The sequence below is a fragment of the Cottoperca gobio genome, chromosome 22 (assembly GCF_900634415.1).
Source record: "Cottoperca gobio chromosome 22, fCotGob3.1, whole genome shotgun sequence".
Lineage (NCBI taxonomy): Eukaryota > Metazoa > Chordata > Actinopteri > Perciformes > Bovichtidae > Cottoperca > Cottoperca gobio.
In genome coordinates, this window is record NC_041376.1 from 14,673,092 (window position 1) to 14,689,318 (window position 16,227).

General features: G+C 40.9%; 2 protein-coding genes across 3 annotated transcripts in view; one reads left to right on the forward strand and one right to left on the reverse strand.

Moving 5' to 3' along the window:
* The first annotated feature begins 283 nt into the window (after positions 1–283).
* kop (askopos) lies at positions 284–8,968 on the forward strand. The gene is made up of 6 exons (XM_029460961.1): positions 284–414; positions 1,441–2,501; positions 2,610–2,764; positions 4,225–4,325; positions 4,437–4,536; positions 4,638–8,968. Exons 2-6 carry the CDS (start codon positions 1,443–1,445, stop codon positions 4,765–4,767), a joined length of 1,545 nt encoding a protein of 514 aa, XP_029316821.1. The 5' UTR covers positions 284–414; positions 1,441–1,442; the 3' UTR covers positions 4,768–8,968.
* A 676-nt stretch (positions 8,969–9,644) lies between these two features.
* fndc5a (fibronectin type III domain containing 5a) overlaps positions 9,645–16,227 on the reverse strand; it is a 38,366-nt gene continuing 31,783 nt past the window's right edge. For both annotated transcript variants that reach the window (XM_029460963.1, XM_029460962.1), the window contains exons 4-6: positions 11,627–11,716; positions 11,341–11,474; positions 9,645–10,952 (exon numbers count right to left, since the gene is read on the reverse strand). In XM_029460963.1, the coding sequence (XP_029316823.1) occupies positions 10,893–10,952; positions 11,341–11,474; positions 11,627–11,716 (284 nt within the window). In that variant the 3' untranslated portion in view covers positions 9,645–10,892. The remainder of the gene's footprint in view (positions 10,953–11,340; positions 11,475–11,626; positions 11,717–16,227) is intronic.

A 16,227-nucleotide genomic window follows, 5' to 3' on the forward strand; every position in this document is an offset into this window, starting at 1 on the left:
CAACTCCAAAGTGCAAAGGGTACATGCAATAAAATGCAGAGGATAAAAACAATAGGCTAACACAGAACAGCCACAACAGTTAACAACAAAAACTATTCAGATCATCCCAGTGAGCATATTGGGAATGCATCTTTCACTGATCCTCTCTTGTTTCTTGGTTACATCAGATGGCTGATATATTAGAGTTTTAGAATGAGAGTTTCGTCAATTCAGAAGTCGCTTCTAGTAACGAGCTGAACGAACACATTTAAATGATAACAATGCAGTATGCTACACTCTGCATTTGAACTTGAACAGCGCCCCCATCTCATTTAACCCCGCCCCTTGTGCACCTTCTTGTATCAACTACCTGATCACGTGCCTGACGAGCTATGGTAATGAGCAGCAAGTAGTGTCTTCACTTTTTGATAAGAAGTAAGTCTATTTATGGTTCTATTACATTTTGTTGCATTAATACAATATTCGGTTGGCTGTCATGAGTTTACCGCTTACAGTTGACTTTTTGTCCGCCAAACTATTATTAATGATAACGATATTAGCTTTCTAGCTAACGGCTACATTGTTGAAAGTTTTACTGCTAGCTAACAAGCGTTAATGCCCGCCCAGTAATATTTCCGTTGGTAATCACCTTCAATGTTAATTAAATTTGTTTAGTTAAATGTTTGAAACTGTAGCCATTATCGAGGTAGCGTGATAAAGTGACGTTTGCAAATTTCCAACTTGACTCAGTGCAACTTATTTGTTTTCTATCACCAACGAAGTTAATGCTGCACCAGAGGGAAACTATTTAACTAACTATGAATTGACAAGTTAATATCTGAAAAGTTTAACTAGCTTTATTCCAGGAAATTACAACACGGTGTCCCTACGATTAACGATCGTAAAGAGAAATACACATTGTGTGTAACTGTTAAGTATAATGTAATGCAGCATTCATGTAAATAGCGTTACGTGTAGCACTCAATGCTATCATGTCTAACCTTAGACATTAACGTTTTCATTTTGAGAAGAACATCAGTCGGCATTTCATATTCGTTCATTTAAATCACCCTCACAAATTTGATGTGTTTGGACATTATTTGCTATTTGTTTATCTTTAAATTGAATTCCTGTGGATTTTGAGCAAAGCTATAGCGAGTATGTGTCGAGCTATTACTATCTTGGATGGGATTAACATTGTGTTTAGGGTTTTGGTTAGTCATGCACTTCTTAATACTTCTACTTATGTAGGATTATGGATTTAATGGAAAAAAACTACTTGACATACTCTATTATGAGCTATTAATAAAGTAAAGATATTTAAGTTAATTATAAAAGTAAAATATTACATTGCTTTAGCTCCAATCATTGATTATTAATGGATTTCTTGCAGTTTTCTAAATGATAATCTGAAGGTTGTTAACTGATTATCTGATGTTTTCTTTTTTCTTTTTTCAACAGACATGGATAAAAAGAAGACAAACACAATTTCCAATGGGCTCCATACAGCCAAGCACTTGAAACCTCTGTCTATTTATTCCAGGATGATCACTTGTGAGCAAAATTCCTATCTCCATCTCCAGAAAGAGTCCTTGAATCACTTTCTAAATTTAAAAATTGAGGTAGTAAAAAATAGTCTCAAAAGAAAATTAGAGGATTGCAGTCCCGATGACGGTTATGAGACTCCAGCAAAAAAAGCCTGTATTCCAAAGGATTTGTCCCCAGACCTCGGCTACTTCAGCCCTCCTGCAAGAGAGAGCTCTGGGTCGTCTTTTGCCTTCACTCTGCCCGCATTTTTAAATGAGACACAAGATATTAGCAGTGAAAGTGTGAGCTCTCAGCTACAGTTGGAGAATGTGAAATGTGGATCCTCAACAGAGCCAGGGGTTGATAATGGGACTGTCCCGCACAGTTTGAGGTGTGAGAAGGTGCTCCTCAATGCACCTGCCTTTGACTGTGATGTTGACGACATATTGTCCGTCAATCCTTTGGGGAAACTGGTGAGCTGTGAAAACAAGCCAGTCTTAAACCCAACTGTGGCACACGGACAAGAATTGGAAAGAGGAGATGGACAAGTGGATGAAGGACGAGAGGAGCTTGAGAGCAATGTAAAAGATGAGGTTTATTTCTCCATGGCCTACATTGAGGACCTTAAAATGGGAAAGAACCCCTCTCAGTCAGTATACTCTCAGCTGCCTCAAGATACCTCTATCCCCCTGCTAGGTGAGGTCGAGGTGTCACAGAAGTGCCATCCTGAATGTATATCTGAGCCAGGTTGTCATGAACAAGCTGCTCTGTCACGACGGCACGTTTCCTTCCCAGTCTGTGATTCGGGTCCTATTGTAAGTGGGCCAGTGTTGGCGTCTGATAACTGTCCTGTAGAGACGTTAGAAGATGATGTTGAAGAGGCGTGGAATATTGGTTCCCCCATTTTGGAATCATCCGTGTTTCAAACCACGCTTCTTGAAGAGGAATCTACTCTAGACACTTCTTATGAGACATCATTACCCCTCCAAGTTCAGGTAAGGTACTGATGTCCTGCACACATTGAGTCATGTTTGTTTATTCATCTTATTTTGTATTATGTGCATACTGTGTGTTCACACATACAACTTGTGTACTTCTTCAAGGTGAAATCGGTTGTGGTGGCTCTTAATCAGCTCATGTCCACTAAAACAGCAGCACCTACTCTGGCAAAACAGACCGCCAAGCCCAGCAAGCCGAGCCCAGACAAGAATAGAGGTTCTGTGTCTGCCAAATGTGTCAGCAGTGCCAGGAGTCAAAGGTATGACAGTAGCCTCTGTCACCTCTAGGGAGAGCAGTATGACCATATAACACTGGAGGTTTTGGCCATAGCTTAACGGTATGTAAGGGAAACTTTCTATGATTGATGATCGTCTCACATTTTTAGCTTTTTTTGTCATCAGTTTCAGTATAGTCCCATATTTATTCAGCATGGTTTAGTTTTCGCTATTCTCATAGATTGCTGTCTGACACAGCAGATGTCTTGTATGGCTAAATGTGGTTAAGTAAGCAAGCAAGCGTGTAGAGCTATTTGGCCTTGTGCATGAATATTTTTCTCTTGTTTGTTCTTGCATGCAGAAATAATGGAAACATAAGAAAATCTTATGTGGGAGTCATGAAGTCCATCTGAGTACGTTGACAAATTGCGTTTGATCGTAAATTGGCTGAGTGTGCCAAGCAATTTCAATTAGCATAAAGAAGTGCCCCAATAAACCCATGTAAAGGCAGCTAAGCAACTGACATTTGACGGGTAACGTTAAATTCAGACAAAAGATTAAAATAGAAACTGGAAAGGAAATTCCACCTTTCAGCAAGAAGAAAAAAACACTTCTGCAGAGATGGAAACGTTACTTAATGAAGTTTTGTCAGGAAACTCCTAGCATAAGTTATCCAGTTTTACAGAATGACACTAAATAAAATCCCTAATAATGCCTTGAGTATAGGCCTAGGTCATTTCGAAATCTAACAAGTGATCTGTTTACATGTTGAAAAAGTGAAGTGAGTCACTGTTGGCACGTCTGCGGGCAGGTCGGACCAGCAATCACCCTCCATGTCTTCAGGTGTTGGTGGGTGGGGCGGGGGCACACCATGGTACATTGCAATTCTTTGCAGAACACATCAAGCCATAGTGTTGCCATGATACCAAAATTATGAATTCAATACGATGCATACCATAAGTATGTCGATACGATACACAAACGATAACATGGCAAAAACCTAAAACATCAGTAAAATGAATGGCATAATAGACGACGGGAGGATGTGAAAAGAAGCCATTTAACATCAGGAGTGAAATGTACCAAAGTGTGTTCATTAATTTTAATATCAAACCAGGACTGCAGCTTCTCTTAATTTAGATCAGCTTCACACGTTCACATCTCTCCACCTTCACATGTCACACTGCTGGTCAGAAGATCTTTGCAGAGAACTCATAAATACAGCTCTCATTAAAACACTGTCACTCTTAAAGTACCAAGGCTAGACCTAATCATATTTAATGATGAGTTGAAGTGTAAGCATTTGAAATTATTAAATGAATAATTATAAAACAAAGTCAGTTGCTTTTCCATTATTATTATTATTTCACTGCAAAAAATACAAGTGGGCTTTTGTGCGTAGTGCATACTGGCTTACATGGACTCAAATTGTTCTCATGCACAATTTAAGATCAATTCTGTTCAGTACGAACGTTTCACGCATGAGATCCATTGTGTTTTTCAGGCCGGTGATCTATGACAGGGAGGTGGACTGGCAGCGTGAGAAACGGCTCTATGTTCATTCGGTCACCAGTCACATGAAGGAGCATCCAGGAGCAAATAAAGGTAGACTGCTCATAATGGAATTTGTTATTGCAATGCTAAGCACCATTAATGTGAAAGTGGGACTGGACGATATTACCTGAAGTCTATATCGCACATTTGTGTTTCCTGAAGATGTCATGAGTGAGCTGATGACCCTGATGACCCATGTGGCTGACCAGACACCAGGCACTGATGGCACACAGTGGCAGCATCCCTCTGATCTCACACGCAGGTACATCATTCTCATTGGGGTTTTTCTAGATATGAAGACGGTCCTAAGGCAGACCTGTTTCAGACCATATGAAATATGCGGTTCTGGATCTGTGCTTTTAGGAACTACCAGAGACGGTTTGGAAACGAGACTCCAAAAATGACCCTCCATGAATGGCAGTCCAAGAATGGTACAACACAGAAGCGCTTTGCCAAGGTCCCAAAAATATTTGAAAGGAGTTCATTTCCATAAATTAGGAGTTGTAGAGATTCCTCTTCTAGACTGTTTGTTCTTAATATCTCATAATAATTCAACAGGCTGGACTCAGTCCTATAAAACAAATAATCTAATGTTATACCAGGTACAACTGGGGCCTCATATTAATGTTTGCACTGTTCTTTGTGGTGTGTATTTGTGGTTTGTCACGATGCTTGTTCCTTAAATTAATGCATGTTTTAAGTGGTTTTGATATTTTGGAAATTATGCTAAGAAACAAGCACTCAAGGGTTTCAAGCAACTTAAATAACTTTTTTACTGTATTTGAAACTGTCTGTTTGTTTTTAATGTGTATTTAAGTACGTTTTGTACTTCTGCTGTTTGAAATATTGGACTTTGTGTTGTGAGTTAAAAGGTATTCCCCAGTCATGTTTACTCTGGATGTGATTAGAACAGTTCAGACCTTTCACTGACAAGTTTCTTATCTATTACTGTTGTTTGGGCAAACAATAGCTTCACATCTGTTTCTGCAAGTGATTCTGAAAAGGCTAGCAGAATGGAAAGTTCTACACATTTGGATTACATTTTATTAAATGTACCTGTTACATTGTCCATCCTTTTCCAGGAAGCCAATACAATTACTGGATTACTTCTTTGTATAACATGACGCTCAACACAGCGTTTCATTTGTGATGTGACTTAATGCATCTAATATGGGGGCAGGCAGAAATTGTTTACGGTTTGTGCCGCACATGCCGTCAGCGAGAAGCAATTGTTTATTAAGGTCAGTTCACCCACATCATATAAACATTTTTCAGCCATACCCTTAATTGTAATGGAGTGTCCATTAATGGGGCCCTGACTAATCTGTCCACAGACCTCCGGACACTTTTAATTACTTTTATTATAACTTTGGGGAAAAAATAGTTTTAAATAAAAACTGTTCATACCAAAGTCTGTGAATTATAACAAGCTCATAAACTCTGCTTTTGAGCTCTTTGAAAGTGAGTTTGTGAGCATCACAAACTCAGTTCCTGTGTTACTCCTTTTTGAGGATTCTCGGTGGTTGATATTTCGAAACCTGAGCAATAAACATGCCCACTGTGTTGCATGGTAAAATATATTTAGTGCTTTGTGTGAACTGACCTTTTTAATTGTAGAGCAACAGTGTACTCAGCTGCTGAAAGGCTTCTCTGCATTGTGGTCTCATTAAACTCGGCCCCTAGAGTGAGAGCAGGGCTGTGTTTGTGTGGAGGCAAGACAGTGCTGCTGATGAAGTACTACTAATAAAACCTAGCCTGTTCAACTTCCACTACTGTTGTCATCCCCTGATAATGTTTGGGGAATAATGCTCCGTCTTTGAGAGCTTTTTTTCGTAGTGCAGTGCACAGGTGCAGGCTGACAGATGTGACCCCAGAGAGCCCAAATACATGGAACTTATCAGCATGGGTCCCATTCGTTGAATAATGCAGGCTGTTAAAGTACTCTCGTCCGTACAGATAGCGGGACAGCCTGTCTCTGGCCAGTCATCCAGAAGGCAGAGGTGTGTCGGTTAGGGACTCGTGACGCATGCCGTGCAGACTGCAGGGCACGTGTGCAGCTGCAGCTCCTCACGACACCTTCCAACAATGTTTTGCCCCTCCAGAGTCCTGAGCAGGATCTCAGCAGTGATTGTGTTTATCTTACATGCCCTACAGTTCTTCTGCGGCTGTGATGGGTTTCGTCAAAACAGTGCACTGAGAAATGGATGTCATGCATGTCGGCTCCTAAACCCCACTGCCTCATATCGGCTGCTCAGCCAAGCAGTCAAGCCAACGATCTGCTCTTGTATTGATGCACATACTCTAATGTAGGACTTGAGTGAGATCCAAGTGATTTGTTGTGTTTTGCTATTTATGTGTCATTGATTTTAATGTCATTACAAATTCAGGCACAAGCTGCTGACTCGACAGTAAATGTAGTAGCCTGAAACCATGTTGGGTGAAGTATCTTTATAGGTGGATTAAGGTCTTTCTGTGGCAAAACTCCATTCCTCCCAACTAACAGTAAGATACCAATCGTAGGTCTGTGCTTTTTTTGCTGGAGGAAACTCTTGACAGCTGAAGCCTCAGGTTCACATGTATTATTCACTAAAGCAGGAGCCTGTCTTCCTTGACTCAGAGTTTTCTTTCGTCATCACCCTGACTTTGGCCAGAAAGGTTTAGACTATCTTTTATTTTTTCAATCACTTAATGTCTTTGTTTACCATTGAGATCAAACTCAGACTTTTGTGGAAAATATTAGATATTTGTATTTTATTGAAGCATACACAAGTAAGCATACACCATATTCTTAATTGAAGTTGTGTAACCGTGTGCATAATAGTTAAACCATGCTAGCCCTCTTTAAGCAATGACTCCTGTACACTTCATACAATGAATATAAACATGATAGCACTAATAAAGCAGTTTTTCTCTAAACCGTGCTTCTTTGTGGATCTCATTTCCTATATGTAAAGAACCCATAATGAAATGGTCCAACTTCTCTGTAATATCCCGATGATGCGTTTCAGTTTCCAGGCCTGTTGGTAGTCTAACACATATTGTGTCATTTTGTTTTGAGTCTCTTGACTGCCCTGCTGTCTCGTCGCAAAGTAGTCCAATACTGCTACCAAGCATACAGTATTATACGTGCAGCAGCATGAGAAGACGTCGCACTGAAATAAGGTCCTCAGTGTTAACGAGTGTTTCGCCACCACAGGGCTCAAGTGGAATGTTCAGTACGTACAGTCGTCACCATTTTTAAATAACTTGAGTCCAGTTTGTTTCTTTAGTGGGAACAGTTGGGTCTATATGACTGACGGAGGAAACTCCACGGCACCACCAGGTATGAAATGTGTCGACCCTAATTAGGTACCCAGATGTCTTTAATTCACCTAACGTGTAAGACCTCTGTGTAGTTGTTTAACATTGTGAAACCCACGCCTGTCAAAGTATATTCCACAGCTGTTAACCATCAAACTGCTGGAGTATCACCTCTGTGTGGGAGAGCTCACTCACACTCTGCTTGTATTAAGAAGCTGCAACACTTAGAAGAATCTGTTGCCTTTTTGTAAAAAATACTTTTGTGCCAAGAGTTGGATGAGAATATCGATCTCACTTATGTTTGTACGCTTAATATGAAGCGCTGTTTGCAGAATGTAAGCTCAACTACGCCATATAGCTGCTGGCGGTAGCTTCATATTTATTGTACAGATAAAGGGAAGTGGTATCAATATTCTCATCTTACTCTGCAAGAACGTGAAAAAACATTTCCCAAAAACGGTAAAGTTGGACAACAACCTGACACAAGTGGATGTTTACTAGGATATAATAAGGAACACAGTTTACAGTGGCAACATAATTTGGAGTTGATGATTCTCAGCTGAAGTAAACCTCTCATGTTGCTCGCTGAAGTTTTACTCATTCAAGCAACAGAAGTGCAAAGTACATTTAACAAAGTGCCCACAGGGATTATGTCGTTTGGAAATGTATTGTTGGCACACTTAAGACATGGCCCGAGTTCAAAGAAACCATCCAGGGAGACTATCATCATTATCCCTAACTGTGTGGATGGCTGTCTATCGATCGGAGAGCTACCGCTGCAGTGTTCTCGGGGAGAAATGGATTCAACCTTCAGCCACAGAAGTTTTTTGGTGAAGTGCAGCAGAACACAGTTTTAAGGTTTCACTAAGTTTGTCATTTAACAACAGCTGAACGTCTTAATCAGTCAGAGGCCACATTCTGTCTCCCGTTTCCCACAATGTGAGTTTACTTTAAACCCGCTCCTGCATCTGACATGAGTCAGTGCTCATTGGAGGAGCACAACCTGGAGCTTTTCCACTCGTATTAAGAGTGGAAATAAAAGGAGAGGGAGTGATAAAAGCCATCATTCTACCCACTCGGCTCAACCTTCATTGCTCTCTTAACCACCTTTTCTGCCTCTCTTCAATCACACTCCACGCTGTGGGAGTTGTGACCTGCTGTGTTTGTTCACACACGTATTTGTCTGAGTTTTACAACCAGTGACCAGCGAGATGGAGAGGGAGTCCGTGCAGAACAAGAGAAGCAGCTGTTCAATACAGATTTCCAGCCGCTGAAAGTCTCAACCGTCGTGTTTGGATGATTATTCCAGCACTTTTCATATTTTTCCTCATCACAAAAGGTATTTCTGTCACATAAACGGCACAATGACATAATAGAAATACATAACAGTGGAGGAGTGCAATGAAAAAGACTTAACAGCAGTGTATTCACAAAAGAAATCACCTACATGTTCACCAGGGTGAAGAAACGTCTTTTCTTCAATTAGGATTTATACATTTTCCACATTAGTCATTTCATTAAAGGCTCTCTAAGCTGACGCCACCAAACAAGAATGAAATATAAAACGTATTTACACATTCAATGTCAACCATCACTTCCAGATTTTCAAACTTACCTCAGCTCGGTATACATGTCATCTGTAATGTTTCCTTTTTACTTTGCACATACATTTAAATATTATGTGAAAGCTAATGAATATGTCACAGATGTGAGATACAGGGCCTTTCCTAGTATTAGATAAATCATAAGATACAATTATTTTTAAGGCAGTACTACTGAGTTTGAATCAGCCCTCAAATACATCATTTGCTTTCTTAAAACAAGTTCCCTTACAGTGTACAGTGCACAGTACCGTATGGCAACAGTGGATCCCTAATTAGTCTCATCAACATGGAGTTTCAACACAAGGGTTGACTTTGATTTGTGAAAAAGTCTTGATAGAAGCCCTTCTGTCTTGGGGACATCTGCTCAGGATGTCATAAGGAAGTCTCTGGGTTGAATGTTGGGCCCATGCTCTCCATCAGAAACTTACGTTTTTTCAACAGCGCTGAAGACTTTTCTCTGAAAGTTGAGTTGAGGGATCACCTGCTAACGAGGCTCAGCATTAAATCCCTCATATTCGATGTTCATCCGTCTGAACAATGCATGCTGGGAGCTCGAGTTTTGAACGAACAGGCTACAGAGTTTGAGTCTTTGCTTCCGCTGTTATTGCTGATATCAGGGATCTCTTCAGTGTCTCTACACTTCTCCATAAAGTCAAGTCCATTAATTCGATGAATGCACTCCATTATGACATAATACTTTGAAATTCATCACCCTCACAGAAAGACACGAGGGAATACTAAAGGGCTCATCCTGGACGTGGAATGTAACATTTTAGAAATCTATAATAAAAGCATGAAAGAATGACAAAAGCAAACGTGACCAAGATGATGCGACACCTGGCCTGTTGCACACTTTACCGTGTACATGTGTTCAGATCAGACGTGCCTTTCAATACGAGCGGATGAGTTTGGTCTTTTGTGACGAGGTGATTCAGCTGAGCTGAGTGATCTCTCTAAGGCTGCTCTGGCGTCATCGCAGCACATCTAAGAAATGGCTCCTAAATTGGCCAGGTGGGGTGTGGATTCCCTGAGGGGGGAAAATGAGCTCGCCAGAATGATAACATTTCCCACAGGAGTTTGTGCCTGAGGGAGGATCTAACAACAAAACAGGATACCAGAACAGGACTGCTCTGGTGGCACCTTGTTTAAAGTAAATGAACTACAATAATACACTTGAATGATCTACAGTGTTTTTCTTCAATTCAGAAAGCGTAGAAAACTGAATATTATGAAGTAAATAAGGTGTAGAAGGTGCATCTCATAGCCACTCAGTAATATGAAATGTCGTATTTGTGTTTGCTGATAATGCACTGAACGACGGTGAGAAGTAAGACGTGACGGAGAGAGAGAATGAAAAGGTCTCTGGCTCGGTTCTTAGACTTTGGCCCCTGGGGTTGGTTTATCTGCAGTCTCTCCACCGCCGGAGCCACTTGGCCCCAATCTGCCCCATGGTACAGTAGTTATTGAGCACGGTGCAGCCTCTGAACTCACTCCGCTGCAGACTCTGCTCTCAGACCAGCTCCGGCCAGGCCGTGCCTGACCCCCGGAGTCGAGCAGCGTTGCTTCAGCGGCAGGCGCCGTGCCAAAGGAGAGTAAAGCGCCGCCGAGGGGCCCTGAGTCCCAGCCTCATCCTGACAAGCAGATGGGCTTAAAAGGGGCCCGCTTGTTTGTGAGAACACAAAGTCTTTTGGATAAAGAGACGACATCCTGGCAGTCAAACCTCGATGATGTTGACAGATGGCATCCTATTGTTGTTGTTCTTGTTCTTGGGGAACTGTGGGAGGAAAGAGGAAGATGACAGGTATGAGAATGCTGGAGCGCTCACAGGAATCATACAATAAGCTTCTTCAATGAGCATGACGATGCTTCTGTGCTCGGATGTTTTATTGATGTTTATAGCAAGAGAGCGAAAGGGATAAAGATTTGTTTTGACTTTCTGCGCTGCTGAATGTTGAAAAGCACATGCTGCCATGTTGAAGCAGTGTTTAGCTTAAGCCTGCAGCTGAGCTTCTGATGACACTATGATTGCGTATGAAGCATCGGTGGAAAAAAAGTCGAGAAGTGGCCGGGACCATTCACCTGCCCGGCGCCGCTGTGGGGGAGGCACCCAGGGGGGGGGGGAGGAGGAAGAGGAGGAGGAGGAGGGGGGTGGTGGGTTATACCTTACTGCGCAACAGCCCCCCCGTCGGATGTTCAGGAGTGCTGCACTCGGAGGAGTTTTTGGCTTTGTCCTTGTTGTTGTTGGGCTCGTTGTCTTTGATTATGTCGTACTGGCGACAGAAGAGAGCGATCACACCTGCGGGGAGAGGAGGAGGGATTTCATGATCAGATCTACAACTGCTTTTGTATTTTGAGTGAGATTATGACACAAACACTGTGTGTGTGTGTGTGTGTGTGTGTGTGTGTGTGTGTGTGAGATCCTGGTTGCATAAACAGTTTTGTCCTCACCTGCCCACATGATGAGTACCACCACGATGATGATGAGCTCCCCCGCCCTCAGCTGGGTGCTCTGGCCCACTTCTTCCATCGTCACCTCGTCTGAAGGAGTCAACATATTTAGTTAGTGGAAGCGGATTATGAGCGAAACTCAAGACGCATATATTCATTAAAATGTCCACATTGCCCAAAAGTAAAAGCAACAAGGTCAGTTTGCTGCTGATCTAATTATCAGCATCTTTTAAAATGTAATTTCTTCCTTGATGTTGCCAACCTTTTTATTTTATTTACACACGCATAGAAATGCATAAATTCCAGATAATGACAAAATCAGAAATGTGAGGTCAAACCACAGATTTATACATTGAACCTCCTCTTGACTTTAGGAGAAAAACAATAACTAAAAAGAAAGAGCTTACATAATTTAGAATAATACAAGAAAAAGATAACTAGCTCTTGATACCGTGTACTCGAGCGTTCCGTACCTGGACACACGATATCTGAGGGAGTACTGACCGTGTTTCAGTTTGTAAATATTATAGTATTATATGAATGAATTTGGAAATTAAATTAGAAGTTGCTAAACGATGATGTTAGAGGACACGTATTTGTATAAGAACACATATCTGATGAATATTTATATCATATACTGAAAGAATGTTTCCTGAATAGTTAAACAGCCCTCGTTACAGTTTGAAAATTACAAATCGTTTTTGTATAAACAACATGACAGTATTGTCTGTTGACCTTTCCTGACCTGAGGTTTAGATCGTTTCCTTTTACACTAAGCGACCTGTCATAAAGCTTTTGCATCCTGTTATATTCTGCATTGAGCTGTTAGTGATTTTGAGTCTTGAGCTGAGTTGTTGTTTGGAGCTAATTGGCTTTGAAAGGCAAAGATTATTCTACACATCAGCAAAAATAGTTTCCTATGAAATCAGGATTTTCAATGAGTCTAATGACTGACACTTCAAGCACGCTGAGCTCGGAGGCAAAGAAGTGAGCGCTCTAAAGAATTGCCTGGTTGCTCCGTCACAGAACGAGCAAAGAATCCTCAGCATGATATAACAGCTTTGCATCAACCCTCTGCTCAGAGGTAAAAGCTGTTGACGGATCAGGGTGCTGTGATCAGAGAAGAGGTTTGTAATTGGAATAACTTTAGAATCTGTGACACGACTAATATAACATTCAGATATCAAACGGAAAACAACTTCTGACATCCATCTCTTCGTCTTATGGTAATTAAGGGACTATACGACAATCATTGAAGGAGGGCGGTCATAGAAGGGGGTAACCCTAACCCTAACCCTTTTTCTCACCACACATTTAGATTTTATTTGAGCCTTGTGAGACTAAATCAAATCAAATCAAATCAAATTTATTTGTATAGCCCAATATCACAAATTATACATTTGTCTCAGTGTGCTTTACAGACTGTACAGGTTACGACACCCTCTGTCCTTAGACCCTCGCATCGCACAAGGAAAAACTTCCTAAAAGAAACCCCAAAATTAAAGGGGAAAAAATGGAAGAAACCTCAGGGAGAGCAACTGAGGAGGGATCCCTCTCCCAGGACGGACAGACGTGCAATAGATGTCGTGTGTACAGGATAAACAACATGGTACAAATACAACATTTGACAGAAATTATGTTGTGTTGAAAAAGAGAAAGTTTGGATGAATCCAGGAAAATGTCAATAAGGCTTCCCGGTGTCCAGCAGGACCAGGTCAGCAGGCGCTGTCACGATTCATGATCCTGACGTAAACTTTATCAGTGGCAACCTGCCACATGAGAGACAGACACTCCGGGGATGATACCCCGGATGGTGAGTTAGTAACATACATTTACATAAATGCATACAGATAGAGAGGGAGAAGAAGAGAGAGGGAGAGAAGGAAGAGAGCAGGGAGGTGTCCCCCGGCAGTCTAAGCCTATAGCAGCATAACTAGGGGCTGATCCAGGGCAAACCTGAGCCAGCCCTAACTATAAGCTTTATCAAAAAGGAAAGTCTTTAGCCTACTCTTAAATGTGGAGAGTGTGTCTGGCTCCCGAACACAAACTGGAAGCTGGTTCCACTGGAGAGGAGCTTGATAGCTGAAGGCTCTGGCTCCCATTGTACTCTTAGAGACTCTAGGAACCACAAGTAACCCTGCAGTCTGGGAGCGTAATGCTCTAGTTGGTTTATAAGGTACTATGAAATCTTTAAGATATGCTGGAGCCTGACCTTTAATTGATTTGTAAGTCAGGAGAAGGATTTTGAATTCTATTCTGTATTTTACTGGGAGCCAGTGCAGAGCAGCTAATACAGGAGTAATATGATCCCGTTTCCTAGTTCTTGTCAATACACGTGCCGCTGCATTTTGGATCAACTGAAGAGACTTAAGCGACTTTTTGGGACAACCTGATAACAATGAGTTGCAGTAATCCAGCCTTGAAGTAACAAATGCATGGACTAGTTTTTCTGCATCATTTTGAGACAGGATGTGTCTTATTTTTGCAATGTTACGTAGATGAAAGAAGGCAGTCCTAGAGATTTGTTTTATGTGGGAGTTAAACGACAGATCTTGATCAAAGATGACGCCAAGATTCCTTACAGTGGTGCTGGAGGCCAAGTTAATGCCATCCAGAGCTTCTATGTCATTAGAAAATGCGTTTCGGAGGCGTTTAGGGCCAAGTATAATAACTTCAGTTTTGTCTGTGTTTAACATCAAAAAGTTGCTAGAAATCCAAGTTTTTATGTCCTTAAGGCATGCTTGAAGTTTAGCCAATTGATTGGTTTCATCTGGTTTAATTGATAGATATAATTGGGTATCATCTGCATAACAATGAATGTTTATAGAGTGGTTCCTTATAATATTGCCCAAAGGAAGCATATATAAGGTGAATAGAATCGGTCCAAGTACAGAACCCTGCGGAACTCCAAGACTGACTTTGGCTGTCATGGAGGATTTATCGTTAACAAGTACAAATTGAGATCGCTCAGATAAATAGGACTTGAACCAGCTTAGTGCGGTTCCTTTTATGCCAACACAATGTTCCAGTCTCTGTAGTAGAATGTCATGATCAACAGTGTCGAAAGCAGCACTGAGGTCTAACAAGACAAGAACAGAGACGAGTCCTTTGTCTGACGCCAATAGAAGGTCATTGGTAACTTTCACCAGTGCCGTCTCTGTGCTATGATGAACTCTAAATCCAGATTGAAAAACCTCAAATAAACTATTATTATGTAAAAAGTCTAAGAAGAAGAATTTAAGAAGTGGTTTTATTACAGCTACTTTAAAGGATTGTGGTACGTAGCCAGATAATAGAGACAGGTTGATCATATTTAATAACGAAGTGTTAATTAAGGGTAAAACTTCTTTAAACAGTTTAGTTGGAATCGGGTCCAAAAGACAGGTTGATGGTTTAGACGATGAGATTGTTGAAGTTAGTTGGTTAAGGTTGATTGGAGTAAAACAGTCTAGATATATTTCAGGAGTTACAGATGTTTTTAAAATTCCGGCGGTTGAGGTTAAGTCATTACCAATTGAGGTCAGGAGGAGATTAATTTTGTCTCTAATAATTATAATTTTATCGTTAAAGAAACTCATAAAGTCGTCACCACTGAGAGATATAGGAACAGAAGGCTCTGTAGAGCTGTGGCTCTCTGTCAGCCTGGCTACAGTGCTGAAAAGAAACCTGGGGTTGTTCTTATTTTCTTCTATTAAGGAAGAGTAATAAGCTGCTCTGGCATTACGGAGAGCCTTCTTATACGTTTTAAGATGATCTAACCAGACTAAACGAGATTCTTCCAATTTAGTGGAACGCCATTTACTTTCAAGATTTCTCGACTTTTGTTTTAGTTTGCGGATTTGTAAATTAAGCCATGGAGCTTTCTTTTTCTGTTTTATGATCTTCTTCTTTAGAGGAGCGACAGAGTCGAGTGTTATTCGCAGTGAGGCTGCAGCGCTATCAACAAGATGATTAATTTGGGAGGGACTAAAGTTAGCATTGGAGTCCTCCATTATATTGATATTGAGTCCTGGTATTGAATTAAGTGCTGATGATTCCTTAAATTTAGTCACAGCACTTTCAGATAAACATCGAGCGTAGGATATTTTGCCTACTGGCTTGTAGTCCAGCAACAGGACTTCAAAAGTTATTAAAAAATGGTCTCATAAAAGAGGATTATGTGGACACACTGATAAACTTTCAATTTCAACACCATATCCCAGAACAAGGTCCAGAGTGTGGTTTAAACAGTGAGTTGGTTCATGTACATTCTGACTGAACCCAATTGAATCTAATATTGAGATAAATGCATTATTAAGGCTATCACTATCAACATCCACATGAATATTAAAGTCACCTACAATAATTACTTTATCTGTTTTAAGGACTAAATTTGATAAAAATTCAGATAGAAATTCAGAATACGGACCAGGAGGGCGGTACACAGTAACAAATACAACTGGCTTTATTGTTTTCCATGTTGGGTTTGAGAGCGTAAGAACAAGGCTTTCAAAAGAGTTATATTTTAGTTTAGGCTTAGGATTGATCAAGAGGTTTGAGTCAAATATGGCCGCAACTCCACCTCCTCGGCCAGTACCTCGAGGAATGTGAGTATTAATATG